This window comes from Haliotis rufescens, unplaced genomic scaffold (assembly GCF_023055435.1).
Source record: "Haliotis rufescens isolate VD_foot unplaced genomic scaffold, xgHalRufe1.0.p SCAF_66, whole genome shotgun sequence".
NCBI classification, from domain to species: Eukaryota; Metazoa; Mollusca; class Gastropoda; order Lepetellida; family Haliotidae; genus Haliotis; species Haliotis rufescens.
In genome coordinates this window covers 1,613,500-1,635,459 of record NW_025964357.1, presented here as the reverse complement: position 1 = coordinate 1,635,459, position 21,960 = coordinate 1,613,500, and the positions used below count along the sequence as shown (strand labels likewise).

Genomic DNA, 21,960 nt, shown 5'->3' with positions numbered 1-21,960 from the left:
CCGGATAATTGGCAGCATTAAATTAAGGGAAACACATAGGCATAACGGGGTATGACTCAATGCCAGACCTCCTGATTTCACCCTTGGCAAACCTGCAGAAGATTTGGCACTTGTGGCGTCCTTCCCGTTTTATGATCTCATGATTGTTACCTGTTTTTGGTGGATATTTGACCTTATTTATATGATTCCTTCTCCGGTTAATGACCTTTCTGACGTCACTTCCGGTTCTGAGAGCATTTATGATGACACTTTGGTTCATTCTCCTGTGACATCACTTGGGTCGTTATGACGTCACTTCCGGTTCTGAGGTCATCTATGACGTCACTTCCGGTTCATTTGTCATTGTGACGTATCTATATACTTGTTGCTCTATAGCCAACAATTATAATTCCGGTTCAGAAGTCTTCCCCGACAACACCTCCGGTAGTTATACATGTTACGCCGAGCGACTAACAATGTAATAACCCTATCACCCTATGATCTATGATCCCAGATGTTAGCCAATAATCTGTCCAACCCAGTTGACATAATGTAAAGGCTAACTTACCTTATTTTGAGGTACTTCTGGGGATCTGTGGGATTGTGGGATCTCCATTGACAGCTTGATACCACTTGTTCGATGGAAACTGAATTCCATGAGGCCAGACTTGTTGCTAAAGCACGGATTTCATGAGCCTTGCAACTTCACCATTTTGGTGTAGAGAGCTGGGCTTGACGATAACTATCAGATATAGTGTTCTTAAGCCATCCTGCCACAGTAGCCTTAGTAATGTCCTTTTCTGACGAAGGCTTGCAAGAGATAAAGAGCCGTTTTCTTTTCTTTCTGTGGTTCTGAGTAGCTGAAATGTAGTATCTCAGAGCTCTGATGGGGCATAATAGTCTATCTGGATGATCCACTGTTTTACTCAATGATGGGATAGAGTATTGTCTATGTCCTAGAGGCCGTAACGCTGATGCCTGGTTTTTGGCGATAAATTCTGGTAGTGATCTGAAAGATATTTTGCTCCAATCTTGTAAATGCGTAATAGATGAGATATCAATAGCGTGGAGCTCAGACACTCTAGCAGCTGTAGCTAACGCTAATAGGAAGGCAGTCTTTTTGGAAACTGTTAAAAGTGTAACCTCTGCCATAGGTTCATATTGAGCTTCCATCAGTGCAGACAGAACGATGGATAATTTCCATTTAGGGAAAGTGCGTTGGATTTTAATGTCTTCCAGTGAAAACGATTTCATGAGTCGATTTAATACTGGGTGAGATCCTATGGATAAACCATCATGATGTAGAACTGAAGCTAATGCTGATCTATAGCCTTCAACTGTACCATGTCTGAACCCTTTCTCACTTCTCAGGTGAAGAAGAAAATCAGCCACTATATGTATTGTTATATTTTCGTCACGCAACGCTCTTTCTATTCGCCACTGGCAGAACTTTCTCCATCTGACGTTATAGATAGCTGAGGAAGCTGGTCTCCATGAGCTAGCCACCGCGTCTGAAGCTGATTTAGAAAAAAACGGAAACTTGCATTTTTTTCGCGATAGCTTCCAGGCGTGAAAGTGGAGATTTGTTAGGTTGCCGTAAAATATGTCCGATTTTGGTTGGCGAAGGAGATCGTGACGTTCTGGTAGTTTGAGCGGCTCTTCTATGAGAAGTGGAATCAGTCTTGGATACCACGCTCTGTTGGGCCACTCTGGGGCTATAAGAATTATGACGCAATCTGTGTCCTCGATCTTCCTTATTACTCTGTCCAGGAAAGACCAAGGAGGGAAAGCGTAGGCAAACATCCCTTGCCAACTCATGGATAGGGCGTCGACCTGAAGGGCTAATGGGTCTGGGACTGGGCTGACGTAAACAGGAAGTCGATGGTTTAGGCATGTGGCAAACAAATCCAGGTGAGGGATATCACACGTCGAGGTTATCCACTTGAATACCTCGGGGTGGAGAGTCCATTCTGTGGGTACAATCTTGTTTTTCCAGGATAGGCAGTCTGCCAGTATGTTCACTTTTCCCGGTATGTGCCGTGCTTCTATCCTGCAACTCCCCGAGTCGGCCAAGGCAAATAAAAGCGTAACCTCCTTCAACAAAAGTGCTGACCTCGTGCCCCCTTGATGTTGTATGTACGCTACAACCGTGGTGTTGTCTGTAGCTATCAGTACCGACAAAAGTGTAGTAGGTTAGCCCATGCCTTCATTGTTTGGACAATGGCTCTTATTTCCAGGCAATTTATGTGTAATTTTTTGTCTTGATCTGACCACATTCCTTGGATTGTGACGTCGTCCATATGTGCGCCCCAACCTTCGCCTGATGCGTCTGTATATAGGTGGTGTAACGGTGGGGGTGAACATGAGAGGGATGCCTGGCATAACGAGAGCACTCTGAATCTTTTCTATAGCTCTCAGATATCTGTCCTCTGGAGGTTGTAAAATGCCTTGTGAAAGTTGAAAACCTCGCCCCTATGTACACGATGTCTTGGGTTGGTATTAATTCTGACTTGACAGGATGTACCAGGGAACCCAGGTGAGATAGAAGTTGGATCAAAAATATTGCGTTCTGCTTTGTCTGCAATAGATCTTGATCGGCTGAGAGGAAATCGTCTATATAGCCGTGGAATCTTACAAGATTTAGATGAGCGAAGCCGATGATGGGGGTGATAATCTGAGTAAAAAGCCATGGTGCTTTTGATATTCCGAATGGAAGCATGTTGAATTCGAACCTTTGACCGTTATTTTGCAAAGCGTAGGTAGGGTCGACAACTCGGGTGAATAGGTACATGCAGGTAGGCATCCTGTAGGTCCAGACTGACTAGCCAATCTCCTAGTTTGAGGGAATTTCGTAACTTCTTTACTGATTCCATTTTAAACTTTGATGGACGTACTAGGTAGTCTCTGTTGAGTACCTTTAGGTCTATTATCATGCGCATCTTTGTAGAGTTCTTTTTGGGGACCAGAAAAACTAGAGAGTAAAACCCTTTTGTAGTATCTGCCTTTTGTAAGATGTTGATGGCCCCTTTGTCTAATAGTTCTTGTATTGCCAGAGTTGCGGCCGCTAACTTGGTCCCTACTAGATAAAAACGTTGTCCTTTGGGGTGGAGTACAAGCTCCGGATGCTGTTGGAAATGGAGTTTGTACCCTCTTTTTACCACTTCGATCAGCCAAGGGTCGTCCGTAATTGACTTCCAATTTTTGGCATATAGTGACTGGTCCCGCGGTAGGCGTTAAGGTGAACGTGGGTTACAGGTAATGGAGGTCCGTTAACATTGCAAGGTGGACAGGGTTTGGCTGAGAGATTTTTGGGTGTAGAGAGTCACGAACGGCGGTTACCTCTACCTCTGGTATAGGATAGACCACGACCTCTGCTACTTGGGACTCATGTCTCCCTCGGCTTGGTCTGGAACGGGATGAGTTTTTCCAAGTGGAGGCACGAAAAGACTCACGTCCTGACATAACACGGATCTGTGTGCCTCTGGGTGTTGGCTGACCGCTTTTCATTAAGCTTAGATGCCAATGATATAGTGGAGTTTTGGAATCTGATTAGTGGTGCGTGAAATTTCATCGATCACAGAGGTTAGTCTGCCGTTGAAGAACTGGGGCGCCAATATCGACTGAGACATCAAACTTCGTCTTAGTGGATTTGAAATATTGTGTCTAACCTGTTGAATAAGATGATTCCGTTGAATAAGCAGGAATTGTGTGGACATCCATACCTGTACAGATTGCAGATCTTCGTGCATCTTAAGTATGTTATCCAGCGCACTATGAAAGAAAACCAACTTGTTCCAAATTTCATCTCAACTTTTGTGTCACAAGGTTGGCCAGTAAATTCCTCACAGTTAACAGGGTGAAGTACATGTCTGATGCCTGCTGCAAACCAGTTCATATATGTGCTAAAATTTAACATCTGCTTGTTAACACTGTCAAAATCTCTGAATTTGCTCATCTCAACATTCATCCTGGTATTAAGGTGTCTGACCAGTTCAAAATATTCATCATCAATGGTAGGAGATGTGAGGAATAGGCATGCTAAAGGCTCTACTGGTAGAGGCATTTAAATCCGCATTCATTTTTGTGACCACATTTTCAGTGAAAGATGGATATGGAAAAGTATGAAAACCTTCCCTCTTTTCAACAGGATTTTCATAACCAGCCCTTTCAATAAGCACCGGATCCTCTGCCTTGCTTGGGGGCTTTACAGATGGGATCAATTGATGGATTTCATAGATATCTCTAAACGAGTAGTCGTTTGGTTTGAACGTGAGCGTACTATTCATATCCCCCTGAGAAGCGTACGTACAATATTTAGAAGGGCCAGTAATATCCTCTCAGTCGTACCCCCCCTGGCTCTTGCCACTGGGGTGAAACGGCATCACGCGGTGTATGGCTATCTCTCTGCTGTGATTTCTGGCTCGAGCTGCACGAGGATTTTGCTGTATAACTAGTATAGCTAGGTGATGCATAACTGTCAGAGCTATAGACGTGATTCTCGCGTGTGACTGTAGCTGAAGGAGCACGCTTTGTATAATAGGAACCCTTAGCACGATTTTCCTCACTGTAGGGCGTGAAAGATTGATATGTCCGCCTGGAAGAATGGTGTATATTTCTGTGAGATTCTTGTGCTACATGTTTCTTTTCCCAAGTAGCACGGGATGAGATAGTGCTATCGTGACTTCTTTCCCTAGATACAACGTGTCTTTTGTCCTGTGAACTTTCTGACCTGTGACGATGTAAATAAGACTTTAGTTTGCTATCTGAATCATGTGACCTAGATCTTGTCGTATTTTTCAGATCTGCATGTTGTTTTAGTTTATTTATATCCTGTGATATCGCTTGGAAACGTTTGTCAAACATTTCGGACATGGATGTTGTCAGCGATTAAGGCCATTCAGTCATACTCAAGGGGGAGAACGGAATAGATTTGGGCTCCAATGTTTCTTTAAACCCATGAGTGACCAAACTACCCGTAGCACCCGGGCATAAGGCTGCAGTCCCAAGACCAGAGCTGGATGCCTGCTCCTTAGTTTTGGGCGGGTGGGTTGAGCAACGTGATTTTCCCTCAAAAGCAAAAAAACGGGTTCTCTTTATTCATCACCTATTTTGAGCCAGTGTGTTTCTCTAGGGAAGTCAATTTACCTGAGACACAACACTTTTCCACATTTGATTTAGATTTAGTTTTGGTTTTGGGAGAGAATGATGCATATTTTTTGTCCGATGATCTTGTCTTCCTCCTTGGATTTTGATTTGGGACAATTTAAGGCTTTATAAAGCTTGTCAAATTTTTCTTTTGACAAGTCCTTGCAGTACGTGCATCGTGTACGTGCTCTTTCTACAAGTACTACATCTAGGGTGAGGGTCCCCGATCGCCTGATCAATTCCACACCCCGAGCAGACTCCCTATGACGGGAGTGGGGAGGCATCCATACCCCACACTACGTAAACTAAATCTACCTACTTACGTCAACGATCTTGCTTCTTATACCACCGTTTCAGCAATCTTGACTGATGAAGGTCGTCTGCTGCAAAACTTGACGATCGTAGATTGTCTGCTATATCCAATGATGATCATTGGTTGACTATTGTAATCTTTTTAGATTTATACTAGCTGTGAATTATTAACCGAAAAACGTGTTTGGATTGATGAGCAAAAAGTTTGCTTGTTGATCCAACACACGGGAAAGAAGTGATGTTTTCCCGCCTTGCGCATGCGCAGATGCAGTTTGACAAGGGATAGGGTTTACCTCAAGACTATGGGATAATTGGCAGTGAAGAGGACGTCTGTCGAAAAATCTAAAGATTTTATAGTGTGATTATTGCCAAAATGGGAATTTGTGGCTATGATGTTACAGAGGTAGGATATTCGCAGGAATTATCAGCTGTCTGTCTTTCATAGTCGCTTCCTGCCAGCTTGTAGGAAACATGTTTCTTCTTTTCACAACTGCATTGAGCAAGATATCCACATACTCTGTAAATACTACATTGAAGGTATTAAATGACATTTTATAACACCTTTTCAGTATTATTGTTTTTGCAATCATAATAACAACTTTGGCTGTAAATAACTTGGCACTTTTATAATATACCAAGTATTGCATTTGTCTGAACAAATGTTAAGGGTAAAAAATAGATGAGGATGAAAAGTAATTGTCTTTTGTTGATACATTAGGTAGAAAAATAATACAGGAAACGGAGAAATGTGATCTATCCAACTGGAGTGCACCAGTTCAACACAAGTCAGCCATTGTTGAAAAGGAAGGAAGCATGAGCGACATAAGACAGTTATGACTGCTTGTTTGTATTATAATAACCATGTGTTGGTCCCTTGTTTACTGGCTTGGCCACGGAGGATGTCCCCTTCTTGGCCTTGGGGTAGCTGATTGTCCACCTGGGCTCTCCAGCCTTCAGATAGTTGCAGAAACCAGTACCTAATCTGAATAAACTGATAAATTTGTTTTCCCTTTCAGAAAGTGGGTTCATACATGAATTTACTGTCAGATATCTCACGCCACCATGATGTTTGCACAAGAGGTTAAAAAATAACATGTTATAGCAATGTTTAAACATTTCTTTTTTATTTATCATACCTTGCCTCCAAAGGTGGTTAGAAGAAGTGATGTGACTTTGGTGCAAAGTGGTTTACCACATTGTGGAAAACTTCATGTGAATAGGTCTGATAGAGAGGGGACAATTTAGGAACTTTCTTCACTGCCTTGTAAGCACAGCTTCCTAAAAATAATGACAAATTTAGGAATTGTGCCAATATTTAAAAATTGTATAAAAACAACACAAATATTTTTCAAGTTTAACATGAACTTTCATATTTATTCACTCACATCAATATTGTCTGCTAAGCAGCATTTTCTGTATATGACCAATTAGACTGTTCCTTTTGAGGACAAATGTTTTAGAAAGCACTTATCTTACATCTCATTACCTGGCTTTATCAGATCTCCCTCTTGATCAATTGGTCCATGTGGGCATTCTGTGTACAGCTTTCCTTGGTGTGAGTGGATGTTGGAGACATGGTTGGTAACAGATTGCCACTTCTCCAGCATGTACTGTGCCTCTCCCCCACCAGCAGCCACCCAGTACATGTGATTAGAGATGGACTTGATCCACGGTCTTATCACATCACAGTCCTTCTTTGCTGCTGCTTCCAGTTCCTTTTGTACTCCTGACAAAAGCAAATAACTTCAGCAAACCGTACAGTGATGACGCCACAACAAAGAAGTACTTCTTATCAACTGGATGGGGTTTTTCATTAAAGCTGACAGTGTGGCACTGATCCTCGTGTTTTTCATCTGAAGTGAAGAGAAGGAAAAATATAAATACTAAAGTACTTTTAATATAAGATTAAGTTAGGAGTTATAAATGATTATGTGTTGAATTGAACATAAACTGTCTATCTGTACAAATCCATGTTGTGACATATTTGACATTTAATCATGAATTACCTGACAGATTGTTGTCAGGGAAATAATCTGGATCAGACATGTGGTTTTCTCAGCCTTATCTTCCTCAATGGCCATGTCATCTTCGAACATCCCCTTGTACAGGACACTCTGTACAGCCATGGGCTTGGTCACTGGTCTTGCCTGAATGCATCTTGTGATTCTTCTGACAGGTGATCTCTGGTGATGTCCGGTATCGAGTGACCATTCCTGTCAGCGGAAAGGAGAGAGTCAGGTGTTTGTGATGTCCAGGTATCATTGCAGTAATAGAAACTAAACAGCTTTTAAAGTCTAAAACTGATGTACCGAGCCAATGCGTGCAGCGTGCACACTGGAGAGGTCGAAAAGGTTTACTCCGGACATGTGGAAACGTCTGGCATCTTGTGGCCATGACCTGCTGGGCAACTGGAACAGTTGTGAAGCTCCATGGTAGAGGCATCTGCCCGGATCTGATCCAGGTTGTTGGCGCTCAGAGGATCCAGTCCTACGGCCTCACAAGCCTGAAGAATAATGTCACAAAGCCATAGGGCAATCGTATTGTGGCTGTCTTCCACCTAATTTGTCATAGATACCAGGATCTATCCAGCTGTCCAGGGAGTTGAGTTGATTGCTACATTTGCATTTAGGCCACGCCCCCTTCAAATAGCGTATTTGAGTATTTTTTTAAACGAAAGATTATTTAAAAACAAGACAGATAATATAATCACGAATACTAAATTGTTGATAGCAATAGTTATTTGAATATTGTACTTAATTATTGACCATAAAAAAATATGATATCGATCGTCACAGAAAGCAAAATGGCGGTCAATCAAGATGCAATACACGACTAGCTACTGAAAACAATAAAATCTGCAAATCCTCATTGTATGTCAACCAAGTGAAAGTCGTTAGCCACGACTTATAAATTGATCGTCCAGACTTTGAGGGTTTGGCAGATCCGCTCGACTGATCTGCATCGGTCGACTGGCTGTCATCACACTTTCGCTTCTTGTCTGAGGTTACGTATCGTAGCATTGTGAGGATAATGAGGTACATCGATGATGCAAGGTATTTATGTACAGTTGTAAACACCTTTCACTCATATTAACAAGATGTTCTCAGTAATTAATCCTCGATTAATCAGTGTCAACTCAGTTTATTGCCTATTACAGTGATTGACCGATTGGACTATCATGTAGGTACGATGTATTTACAGCAATCAAAACAAACAAAGCTTGTCGGTGTAGATAATCTTTGTGTTACAACTGCAGACAGAAACTGCTCAGTCCTAACTGTTGATAATGTCCGGTAAAAATTTAAGAATGTCGGACAATACTTTTTAAAATGTCCGGTAAGCAATATTTTAAACCGGACATTTGAGATTCAAAATCGGACATGTCCGGCGCATATGACGGTTTCAGGACCCCTGCCTTCGACTCTATCGTCCACCAGCTGAAACGACTCCAGAGGTGGGGGTACAGCAACAGATAGGCCATGTAAGTCACCAGGAGCTGTTGGATTGGATGCAAGTGTAGTCAACCTAAGCCCGCCCATTTCAGGAGAGTCTCTGATCGTGTCGTGCCATGACGATACGTCGAAAATTGTGTTTGCCAGCAAACCCATGTAGACGAAAAAAAACAGCTCCTCAACCGTTCGCTGAGGCATCGACATATAGGGTAGGTCGAAGCTGCATCCAGTAGATAAGGCTGAAAATATGAAAAACTTATGAAAACACAGTTTGAAGTAAGGTGATCATTTCCATCCCCTGGTAGTCATACAGGCACTCCTGCACATCTCATTACTCCGCTGTGTAGTCATCGGAGGTCGACAGAGCGGTCGTGAGAAGAATTATAAATTCAATGATGGATCACGTAGATCAGACTGAATGTATAAAATTCCTTGGTCTGAAGGATCGTACCGTACAAAGTTAGGTGATCGTATCCATCCCCTGGGCGTCGTATAAGCGCTCCTGTTCTTATGTCGAGGGAGGATGAGGTATGGTATCTCGTTACTGCGTGTGTAGGCATCAGATGTCTTCTATAGTTAGTGACTCCGCCACATTGATGTACAGCGAGCTGTGGTCCAGTGGTAGCAGCATTACATACAAGTAAGCAAGTAAACCAATCTGTACAAATACATCAATGGCTAATTACTATCGGAGATATTTACAGTCAGAGAGGTTTGGACATGTGACATGTAAATCACCCTGCACAGTAAACTGGAATCCTGCATAGTCGAAGACGAGGTTCAGGCAAGCCCTGTGAACCCTGTGGTTGACAGACAAGTGGTGTTTGAGTTTTGTGTAAAATGTGTGACATGACCGGTGTAGGGGCAAGTGGATCACCATGATAAGTGTGAAGTCTGGTCCTGTGTGGTGAACGATAATCACTAGGTGGGTACCCGGAAGCATATGACGATTCTGTCAAATGTTGAATCGGTCATGAAGTTGTGATATTAATATTTGGGTGCAGATCATGTCTACCAGAAGCCACAGGAAGACTTTTCTTCAAGAGTACTGTTGCCCTCTCCGTGGAATCGTTCAGCCAATGTTGATTAGACAGGGAGAATTGCAGCAACTTTCACTGTTCCCTCACAATGAGGCCAGATGCTGCCAAGGGCATGAGGAAAACGTTGTATGAAAGCCAATCACTTATCCAGCAAGGATTGTTGCCCTGGGGGATCCAATCTGTTGGTCTCATAAGCTCGTGGAATGAGAGTACGTAACCACAAGGAGATCATGTTACTGCTTACTTCTGCGAGGTCATCCCGGGTGTGTGCTGTGTGTGTGCTGTGTCCGTCATCTCCAAAGCATGGATGGGGACATTGTCATTCCTCAACCATGGAACCTTGAACACCAACAAAAGTGATATCGCAAATTCTTCATCCTTCAGCATCAGATCCCGGGAAATGGGGGTAGGCTTGGACCAATAGTGTCATTGATTGACACCTGGGCCGGGGTCTGCTGGAACATGGACTGTATCATCTGCAACAAGGAGGGATCCACATAGGGGAGCCTGGATGAGCTGTTTAGACACCAGCTGGAAGGACGGGGTCCACATCCTGGAGAGAAAAGAGATGGCGCTGGCCCTGATGAAGGCTGGATCGCTTGCAGGAAGGCCGGGTTGTTGGTGCCAAGGGTGTTCATGGAATCCCGGAGGTGCAGAGAGCAACATCAGCGGCGTGTAACTGCTCAGGAGCGAAGGTCTGAATCCCAGAGGCACAACCGTGAAACTGCTCGTAAGCGCTGGCATGGGCGCTGATGACACATGATATGCTTGCATGAAAGCTGATCCAAGGTTGGCACCAGTGCATGGGTGGTCATAGAATTCGGGAGGCACCAAGAGCGACTGCATTGTAGCTGTTCTGGAGCGAAGGTCCAAATCCCAGAGGCGCCATCGTGAAGCTGCTCAGAAGCCCTGGCGCAGGCGCTGATGACAAGTGGTATGCATGCAGGAAAGTCAATTTATGAGTCGTTAGTGAAAAGGGTGGCACCAGTGCAGGGGTATTCATAGAATCCCAGTGTCATGTAGCTGTTCAGGTGCAAAGGTCTGAACCCCAGTGGTGCCAGCGACTCTGTTAAGCGGCTCAGGAATTTCTTATGATATTCAGAGTTTGAAATTCTGTTTGTATTTTGTAATGACTGGCTTTAACTAATTTGAATCTCCTTGTGTTCCTTGTCATACCAAGTTGATGTTTCCATCATAATCTTTAATTTGTTTCCTATTTAAAACAACAAACAAACAAATAAGTGTAGCTGCTCAGGTGCGAAGGTCCAAATCCCGGAGGCGCCATCATGAAGCTGCTCAGAAGCCCTGGCACCGGTGCTGATGACAGGTGGTATGCTTGCGGGAAAGCCGATCTCTGAGTCTTTAGCCCCAAGGGTAGTGCCAAGGATAGCGCCAGCGCCTGGGTGGACATCTTCGTGTTGATAGGCGTAGTCGTCAGTCTAATCAACGATGATTGGGGTAGATATCAATGTTGATAGAAGAGACGCAGGGAAGACCTTCTTAGAGGGGTAGACGCTGGTAGGGGCTTCCAACCCTAAGAAGATGAAGTAGCCGTGGCTACTGGAGATGTTGTGGTCGCAGAGGAGTAAGACATCTTCATATTAGAATGTCTACAAGCTTGCTGCGAACTGCGTTTCTGAGAGACCCTCAGGTATTTGAGAAGGCTGTGGGAGAATAGGTATGCAAAAGCTACATTTGTAGCTGTCGAACATAATATTATATCAGAGCAGTCCAGCCTCAAAGGGTGGGGCACGGAGAACCACATGACATAAATCTGCAATGAAGCAGAAGGTGTAATCACAATGCGTTCCCACCATGATTGTGTGTGTAAGTAATATTCTAAATCCCTAAATCCCTGGGATAAGATTATGCATAAAAGGTGAATAAAACACTTTAATAACCATTGGGAAGCACAGGTACAACAAAGTATAAGATGTACCAAGCAACACAAAGAATACAAAACACATGATACAAAAAACATGACCACAATGTGAATTCAAACTGGCTTATTGGAACAACAAGACGCCTGAAACTTACCATGTATATACCAATATATGGAATATTAGAATAAATTACTTACATGACATCTGACACTCAAAATGGTGTTTTCCACTAGCAAGTGATAGTGACGTGTGATGTTGACATGTCCCGCTGAATATCGGGATGGGACTGTCCACAATCTTGTGCTGCTTTGAAACTATCATGGGCTTTTTTCAGATCCTAAAACCGGAAAATAATTAATTTTGAGTTTAGGATTTTACATAAATTATACAAATCATAACAATTATGACAATTCTTTTTAAAAACCAAGTAGCCTTGCGACTAGTGCATGTAGTACGAATGCCCAATCTCTAATGAATGACAAGCCTACTGCCAAAACCTACAACTTGCCTGAAAACCGTGACATAAAAACAAAATACAGTGAAATTAATCTATGGTAAATGAAAACTGTGAAAGATACAAGCGACCAGGTAATATCATACAACTTGATATTGTCAATCAAGTTTAAATCTACTTCACTCACTTCTATTTGTTCTCCATCGTGGCTTCTGAAAAGACCCCCTCTCGGTGAACCTGGCATTGTTAGTGACCATAGTCTTGATCTTGCCGTCGATAGCTTAAAAAGCTTGGGTTTAGATTTCGTGTAGCCATACTGTGCCATGAACTCTGGACCCCTTTCATAATTCTTCTTTGTGAAATGTAATGTACAAAACGTGTTGTATTTGCTTATGTTTTTTACTTAACATCAGCACGTCGACAATACACCAGCCATAGCTCTCTTTTGGGCAGATCGCGGGGAAATCCAGGAAATGAAGACCAGAAGTCTTCATAGCACTGGAAGTGTACCGATTGCAAGACAATACAGCATATTGTCGCTACAACTCAATTCAAAATTCATTTTGCATCACTTTCCAGTCAATAGCCTCGCGTAAACACGAATGATCAACACATAGCAGACTGGCTGGTATGACATCACAGCCACAGAAGGCTGACCGCTTAAATGAAAAATATGCATACGAGTGGGCGGGGCCAAAGTGTTCTAGGTTTGGGAGCATAATTATAATTATAACGAATTGTTTTCAAAAATCAATGAAGCAGATTTGATATAATTTCATGTTTGAATGGCAGTATGTAAGAAAAATGCTCAGTTAGTGTCATTTTTAATAATCCTTTAAATTCCTTGTAATGAACAAATACAAATCACATTATTGTCCTACACGTCTTCTTAAAGTTTCACCTTTCTTAGTCTAATGCTTCAAGTTTCTTATGATATTCAGAGTTTGAACATCTCTTTGTATTTTGAAATGACTGGCATGAACTTATATGAATCTCCTTGTATTACTACACATCATATCAAGTTTAGGGTTCCAACATTTGTCAGTATGAAAAGAAGATTCTAATTTAAAAAAACAAACAATCATATAATACCATGAAAAATATCCGTCCCATCTTGATGTTAGCTGTCTTCCTTGCCTTTGAAGCACATTTCTTTAATGTGTTGGGAAAAGAAGCTGAAAGTTAACAAACAAGAGACAAGGACAACCTGAGGTCCTGGTGAGCTGCAAGCTCAACACAAGAAACTCCAGCCAAACCTTCAGGCAGCTGCTGCCCGGAGGCTGCTTCATACTCTGGACATCTGCATCACCTGTACATATACATAGGGAATGCTCACAAATGTGCAGAGTCAACACAAACATTGCCTGCAGGACAGCTTATCTCAACTTGATGTTGACACTTACCAATGCAATTCCTCATCCCAGCAGAGAAGGGCACATACGAGTAGGGGTGGCGATTCTTGATATTCTCGGGGAGGAACCTGTCAGGGTTGAAGACCTCGGGGTCAGGGAAGTACAGGGGGTCACGGTGGAGGGCAGAGGTCAACAGCACCACAGAAGTATGTTTAGGGATGACAAGGCCCCCTGAAGTAGGACTTGACAGTATGTATGTTGTGCCTCATCAGCTTCTATTGTCATTATTACATCAACACTACCACAGACATCATTACATCTTTGGTGTTCACTGTGTTTCTAAATCAACACAAAATGCAAAAGAGTAATGTCAATATTTTCAAGAAATATCTTCCCTATTTTCCTAACTTATTGAAACATTTTGCAAAATACCTATGCTACAAACTAGGCAACAAATATGTATCATTCTCATACCTATATCAGCATCATCAGTAAGAGTGCGAGCAAAGGACGGCACAGATGGGTAGAGTCTCAGAGCTTCCTGAAATAAAACATCAAATAATAGTTATCATTGTTAATAATTCAAATAATATTACTTCTATGACATCAGAGCCTGAAATCCTGCATTTGGCTATCATCACACCAATCAAATATTCAGAGTTTTTAATAGTAGTCTTCTTCACTGTCGACTATTCATAACTTTTTGAGATATTAATAGTATCTCCCCTCTTGCGTACGCCTGCCAACTTGTCCTCACTTAATTCAATCATCAGTAGAAGAGATGATTATAATTGGGGACGTGGGTGGGATTAATCCTGATATGATAGAGGTAGTATTTTTTTAATTATTAATAATTATATTGTTTGATAAGTTTTATGATTAGAGAACTTCTATTACATCTGTGCCAGCAAATATCCAAAGGATCAGTGGTTTGTCACATCTAGTAATACTCTGGAGAGTTGACAATCTACTGAATTTAAAAGGAATTTTACCAACTTTGACCTTTTTCCTTCAAATCCAGAATTTATGGGGTACTTATTGTTCCAAACAAAACCCTACTAGTTGTTTGATCAATATTAGGTGTACATACCTCAAAGGGCCTGTTTTCAAAGGACACAAGCAAATATGAGTTAAACTTCCATACAACTACCATTATCGGCCGACCTGTTATGTACTTTGGATCAAAATAATAACAGAAGAGAATGGTTGGATACAAAAAGGCCACATGTGGAAAGCGGGCAGGGGTGCTAGACTGAGCAAAGGGACATAACTCCCAACAGCAGCAGCGAAAAACCATGTGCTCTCTACTGTACAGCAGATGAGCTATATGCACTTGTGTCCAGCCACGGAAGCAGGAGGGCTGGAATGGGCTCCCACTGTACAAGCAGGCAACCGAGCATACGAGCGAAACCTAATTGGTCCAGCGCCTGTCTAAACCTTGCCACACCTAACGGGATTTATTATCAGACACTAATCAGCCACAACAATAGCAACATTCATAATGTTTTACGTTTTAGCTGCATTGTACATGAAGGTGCAACAAGAGCGAAGGAAGGGAGTTTGGGTCATTGTTATGTAAGCATAATCACGTACTGTAGCAGTTACAAGATGGCGAAGTGAGTGTTTTTGAAATGACGTAATATATATGAATTTGTTTGGCAACAAGGCCACATGTTATTGTAGTGGTTGTTGCATATCATAAAGTGAAGGGGGTTAAATTATTACAGTGTCACAGAGTGTATAATATTATTAACTTAGTGTGACTATGTAAAGTTGAATGTGGGTGTGTGTATGAATGGATGAGTGTCTGCCTATGTGTACATGTGGATATAAGCGAATACATAATGTACATAGGATACTTTGATAAGCATGGAATTAAGATTAATATTATAAGTTAAGGTAGATTTATCAGGTGGGACAAAAGTACCATTTCGCTAAATATTGCTAAATGACATAATATTTGCATCCTATTTCCCAATTGTGATGTCATCAATTGACCCTAAGCAACCAACACAGTATGACCTCACTTCCAGATCTGATGACAGCCCTTCCAGAGGCCTTGATATCATTCCCTCAAATTGTGACCAGGATCACTTGCGTTAACCTATGACCTGTCCTGCATGTAGTTGACAATTTGTTTCCCCGGCTCTTGCTGCAAGGGGGTACCAAGGCAAGGTTGGGGAAACTACCTGACTGAGGCTGATATCACCTGTAAGTTTCAGGAAGGACATGGGGGAAAATTTTCTTGTCATGCCATTGACAATTGTAGACCACCTATTACACAAGTACTGATTTGCAAGAAGCAAGACTAGTACACAAAGCCCTGATTTCCTGATTGGCCGACAGGAACTCGTTGATATATCCTTGGAGACACAGTAGTTGAAAACTGATGCAAAGGCATATGCAGGTTGCCTCCTGGAGGCTGATCATCAAATCCCCAGTCCTGAGTGAAGGGCAAAATTTACATACTGATTCTATCTGGTATCTCGGTGGTCATAACAAATATTCCTTGTTTAAAACTTTCAGATCTATGATAATGCAAATATCTGTGGTGTTCTTCTTGGGTGCAAGGAAGACTGGAGAATAGAGGCCTTGGCTGGGATCCTCCAGTTACCGTATGGCACACTTGTCTATTATACCAAGAATCCGTGTGGATTTGTGAGCGCTGAAGTTTGTCTTTCCCGTAGGCACCTCTGTTGGTCTGATAGTATTCTTTTCCCAATGGTACAAACTCCTTTCTGGAGGAGTCATGAAAAAGATTATCCCTGGATGATTCCAGACAATGTGTCTTGACCTACTAGGTGGAGTGTCAAAACCAATCTGTGCATCCTGATGCACTTCTCCTGTACCTTGTTGGGTCTGTCAATAAACAAATGCAGCGCTGTGATAGGTTGGCTCATGACCTTCCTTCTGGTTTGCTCTGAACCGGACATAGTTCAAACTTGGGAGAGAAGATGTTGTCTCTGCAACAATGAGGTCTGGGTATCAACCCGACCTGGTCTTTACAGATGTAAACTGGTGTGTCTCCTGGTATCCCATTGTCAGAATCCTCCAGTGGTTGGTTGAGGTCAGACAAGCGTATCGGCAAGCCCATGTCAGGAGACTTGACCAGTTTGTAGAAGTCCAAATTGGAAGGAACAGGTAAAGATCAATCACGATTGTGGTACATTCAGCATTGCAATGGAGGAAATGGCAGCTTCTAGTCACTTCTCAATTTCCCGATGCAATCATTAACCTGGTTGATAACCATTGCTCTATAACTCGGCCACAGGAGAGTGAAGTGCTTCCATCTGGATGTGGTGGGCTAATGGCACCCCATATACTCCAACTTCTGCCAAACAACAACCTCCTCCACAGGTGGCTTGAGGTCTGACACAAGATAATAAAATTCCTCAATCAACTCCGAAAACAAGTGTCCTGGTTCGTAGTCAAATGATAAAAGTGAATCGGATAATTCCAGAAAAGACGAGCCATCTAAATTTCTGGTCTGGATTTAAGCCTTAGTAACCATCCCCTAATGCACTGGGTAACACATAGGATCCATCCCTGAGTATCAATCCGAATTGTTGACAGTTGGCAAACCTGTGTGCAAAGCCATCCATCCTGCTGTCCTCCTGTCCTCCACCTTACCGTGTCACTAGCTGAACAGAAAGAGGACCAAAGACTGACGTAATCATGCTATCTCTGCTGGTAACTGTGGCAGTAATAGTCCACTTCTTTGTGCTCCGTGTTGGTGAGCATTGTGTCCACTGTATTAATCTCTTTCAAGTTCAGTAGGACATTGTGGGCAACAGCTCCAAGCACTGTCTTCCAAGCTCAAGCTGGCCCATTTTTCCCAAGATCAGCAATCCTGAAGAATCTTGGAGAGAGAATCACACTGGGAGCATCTACCGCCCTCAGTAGATCTCGTAAATCGGCACTGAAGGAGGTGATGTAATCTTGTTTCACCTAGCAACCAATTCTAAGGTAAACTAATCCTTTTCAAATATAACACAGATGAAAATCACTATCTTGTCTTCTTGTAAACAACATAACTGAAGACATTATAGTGTGAAAACGACCAGATAATGTGGTAAGACAACTTGGCAAGTTACTCCTATTATAACACATCTGGCTATAAAAGCGTTCATTGTGTATCTGGACATTGGTCTGTAATCCATATACTTTTTTCCAAGATTTCATTCAATTTTGTTTAGATTAATTTCAACAAAATCGTGTATGATCTGATGGGCAAATCCCCTGATCACATCAACTCACTATGAACTCGCCTAGAAATGAACATTAGGCGTTAGAGATACAAAGTCTTCGGTCTTCCTATCATTTCCTAGGAAATTTCTTTTCAGTAATGATAATGGCCAATACAGTAAGTATTTTCAAACTAAATCAAACATAGATCAGGGGAAAATGTGTCAACAGCTGATTGGTATTTCCAGCTTATTTTACAAGACAAATACACATGTAATCTTAATCTCCGCATATGAAACATTATCCGGCATACAGTACACAAAGACCATGGAATTTGTAACTCATCATGTTTAGTGATGTTTTATCGTAAATTTTATGTTTTCATTGACCAAATTTGCAAACGGCAAAACAAGCACACAAACTCCTATTGCCGCGATGACCATAACGATATGTGCAGTAAAGAAGTGAGCATCAAAGGGAAGTAACTGCACTCTATATTGGATTGTGCTGTTTTGAAGTATTGTAGCATTTCACTCCCGGGTTCGTGTGTTCAAGACACAGAATATTTAAGGATTTTTGTTATTTACTTAAAATGGCAATAAAATACACATAAGCACACAGTCTATGTTTCCTCCTCACCTTGATGCAAGACTCCAGGTACTTGAGATCCTTCAGGTTCTCCATCGTGGCAGGCTCCTCACTGTCACCTGTGGTGTAACAGAACAGCTATTTCTACAGATTCCTATTTCACAGCCAGGTAAAGGATGCCAAGTGTGAACTTTATGGGTGAAAAGAGAAAATCCATTGCACGGTCTGATAAACCATTGTCTAATTTGACAGACATGTTTAAATTTTGACAGATATGAGCCAAGTCATCTTGGATTGCTTGTTTCCATTCCATGGCTAGATCTATGTTTCAGTATTGATATGAGCAGAAACATGAAAATAGATGAATACAAAAGCAATGTTAGTGATTATCTTATCTAAGCTCAAGAATAAAAACATGATCAATCTGAAAACGGGTTTGTTTGGTGTCACTATGATAAACCATGCCTTAGGCATTTTACATGAAGCTGGTCGTAGAATTGTGAATGAATGAAAAGCAGTGCCGTCATAACTTCTCAGCCAAACATATTACATAATTCAAAATTAAACCAATCATAAGGTCCTAGATCCTTACAGTTAAGTTCTCGTGGCCATGTGGTTTACATTTTTACAACTTTTCAAAAACAAAAGAATTTAATATAGTCATGAAAAAATCTGAGTCCCAATGTTAATGTATCATTCGTGTCATGTCATATGTTAATGTCATGTCAGGCTCATCCCGAACGTCTGGCTGACATGAAAGACTTCCTGCCATGCAGTAAACTCACCTTCATCTTCTTCTTGGAGGTGGCAATTCCAAGTGAACTAATAAACCAGTAGTTAATGATCAGGTTTCAACTGTAGTATATCCTCCCAACTCAGCTGCAAAGCATGGCAATTCTTACCAAACACTGAGTCTAATTCCTCATGTAGTTTCTGCTGTATCCTCGTGTTGGAACTGATGAGGAACACTGCCCAGTTCATGGCTGCAGCAGTTGTATCATGACCCTGAAGAATCAACATACATGCTCTTGCTACATACATAATTGTACAAAATATTCATCTATAATTAGTTCATTCTCTGTCATCATCAGATGCCTGCTCATGTCCCCCCCAATCTGTCATCATCAGACAGCAACTCATATCACCCCCATCTGTCATCATCACATCATCAGACACCAGCTCATGTCCCCCCCATCTGTCATCATCAGACATCTGCCCATGTCCCCCATCTGTCATCATCACATCATCAGACACCTGCTCATGTCCCCACCCCATCTGTCATCATCAGACATCTGCCCATGTCCCCCATCTGTCATCATCACATCATCAGACATCTGCTCATGTCCCCCCCCCCCCCATCTGTCATCACCACATCATCAGACATCTGCTCATGCCCCCCCCCCCCCCCCCATCTGTCATCATCAGACATCTGCTCATGCCCCCCCCCCCCCCCCCCCCCCATCTGTCATCATCAGACATCTGCCCATGGCCCCCATCTGTCATCATTAGACATCTGCCCATGTCCCCCATCTGTCATCATTAGACATCTGCTCATGCCCCCCCCCCCCCCCCAATCTGTCATCATTAGACATCTCCTCATGTCCCCCCCCCCATCTGTCATCATCAGACATCTGCCAATGTCCCCCATCTGTCATCATCACATCATCAGACACCAGCTCATATCCCCCCCCCCCATCTGTCATCATCACATCATCAGGCACCAGCTCATGTCCCCCCCATCTGTCATCATCACATCATCAGACACCAGCTCATGTCCCCCCCATCTGTCATCATCACATCATCAGACACCAGCTCATGTCCCCCCCATCTGTCATCATCACATCATCAGACACCAGCTCATGTCCCCCCCTCATCTGTCATCATCAGACACCAGCTCATGTCCCCCCCATCTGTCATCATCACATCATCAGACACCAGCTCATGTCCCCCCCATCTGTCATCATCAGACATCTGCCCATGTCCCCCATCTGTCATAATCAGACACCAGCTCATGTCCCCCCCAATCTGTCATCATTAGACATCTCCTCATGTCCCCCCCCCCCCCATCTGTCATCATCAGACATCTGCCAATGTCCCCCATCTGTCATCATCACATCATCAGACACCAGCTCATATCCCCCCCCCCCCCCCATCTGTCATCATCACATCATCAGGCACCAGCTCATGTCCCCCCCATCTGTCATCATCACATCATCAGACACCAGCTCATGTCCCCCCCATCTGTCATCATCACATCATCAGACACCAGCTCATGTCCCCCCCATCTGTCATCATCACATCATCAGACACCAGCTCATGTCCCCCCCTCATCTGTCATCATCAGACACCAGCTCATGTCCCCCCCATCTGTCATCATCACATCATCAGACACCAGCTCATGTCCCCCCCCATCTGTCATCATCAGACATCTGCCCATGTCCCCCATCTGTCATCATCAGACACCAGCTCATGTCCCCCCCATCTGTCATCATCACAACATCAGACATCTGCTCATGTCCCCCCCTCCCCCCATCTGTCATCATCAGTCATCTGCCCATGTCCCCTATCTGTCATCATCAGACATCTGCTCATGTCCCCCATCTGTCATCATCATACACCAGCTGATGTCCCCCCCCCCATCTGTCATCATTAGACACCTGCTCATGTCCCCATCTGTCATCATCAGACACCAGCTCATGTCCCCCCCATCTGTCATCATCACATCATCAGACACCAGCTCATGTCCCCCCCCCCCACATCTGTCATCATCAGACATCTGCCCATGTCCCCCATCTGTCATCATCACATCATCAGACACCTGCTCATGTCCCCCCCCCCCCCCAATCTGTCATCATAAGACACCTGCTCATGTCTCCAATCTGTCATCATCAGACACCTGCTCATGTCCCCCATCTGTCATCATCAGACACCTGCTCATGTCCCCCATCTGTCATCATCAGACACCTGCTCATGTCCCCCATCTGTCATCATCAGACACCTGCTCATGTCCCCCATCTGTCATCTGCTCATCAGACACCTGTTCATGTCCCCCCCCCCCATCTGTCATCATCAGACACCTGCTCATGTCCCCCATCTGTCATCATCAGACACCAGCTCATGTCCCCCATCTGTCATCATCAGACACCTGCTCATGTCCCCCATCTGTCATCATCAGATGGGCCGGTATAGGACATTGGTGGTAGTGATGGGCCGGTGTAGGACATTGGTGGTAGTGATGGGCCGTTACAGGACATTAATGTCAGTGATGGGCCGGTGTAGGACATTGGTAGTAGTGATAGACCGGTGTAGGACATAATGTCAGTGATGGGACTGTATAGGACTGACATTATGTCCTACACCGGTCTATCACTACTACCAATGTCCTACACCGGCCCATATATATATGTCCTATACCGGTCTATCACTACTACCAATGTCCTACACCGGCCCATCACAACCACCAATGTCTTACACCGGCCCATCACTACCACCAATGTCCTATACCGGCCCATCACTACCTCCAATGTCCTATACAGTCCCATCAATGACATTATGTCCTACACCGGCCTA

The 21,960-nt window shown here is 43.2% G+C and overlaps 1 protein-coding gene and 1 long non-coding RNA gene across 3 annotated transcripts in view; both read right to left on the bottom strand.

The window, feature by feature from the left end:
- The window catches only part of LOC124113704 (cytochrome P450 4V2-like), a 108,767-nt gene that overhangs the window by 8,617 nt on the left and 78,190 nt on the right, over positions 1-21,960 (bottom strand). Inside the window, exons 8-11 of the mRNA XM_048387140.1 lie at positions 19,293-19,395; positions 18,442-18,509; positions 14,092-14,158; positions 13,669-13,848 (exon numbers count right to left, since the gene is read on the bottom strand). Of these exons, the coding sequence (XP_048243097.1) occupies positions 13,669-13,848; positions 14,092-14,158; positions 18,442-18,509; positions 19,293-19,395 (418 nt within the window). The remainder of the gene's footprint in view (positions 1-13,668; positions 13,849-14,091; positions 14,159-18,441; positions 18,510-19,292; positions 19,396-21,960) is intronic.
- On the bottom strand, positions 7,259-13,658 carry LOC124113705. 2 transcript variants are annotated; one of them, XR_006857797.1, is made up of 4 exons: positions 12,453-13,658; positions 12,009-12,148; positions 7,443-7,649; positions 7,259-7,289 (listed from the first exon to the last, which is right to left on the bottom strand). It is a non-coding gene; the product is annotated as an uncharacterized LOC124113705 (long non-coding RNA). The 2 variants fall into 2 exon arrangements; XR_006857796.2 differs by having other exon boundaries at positions 12,009-13,658.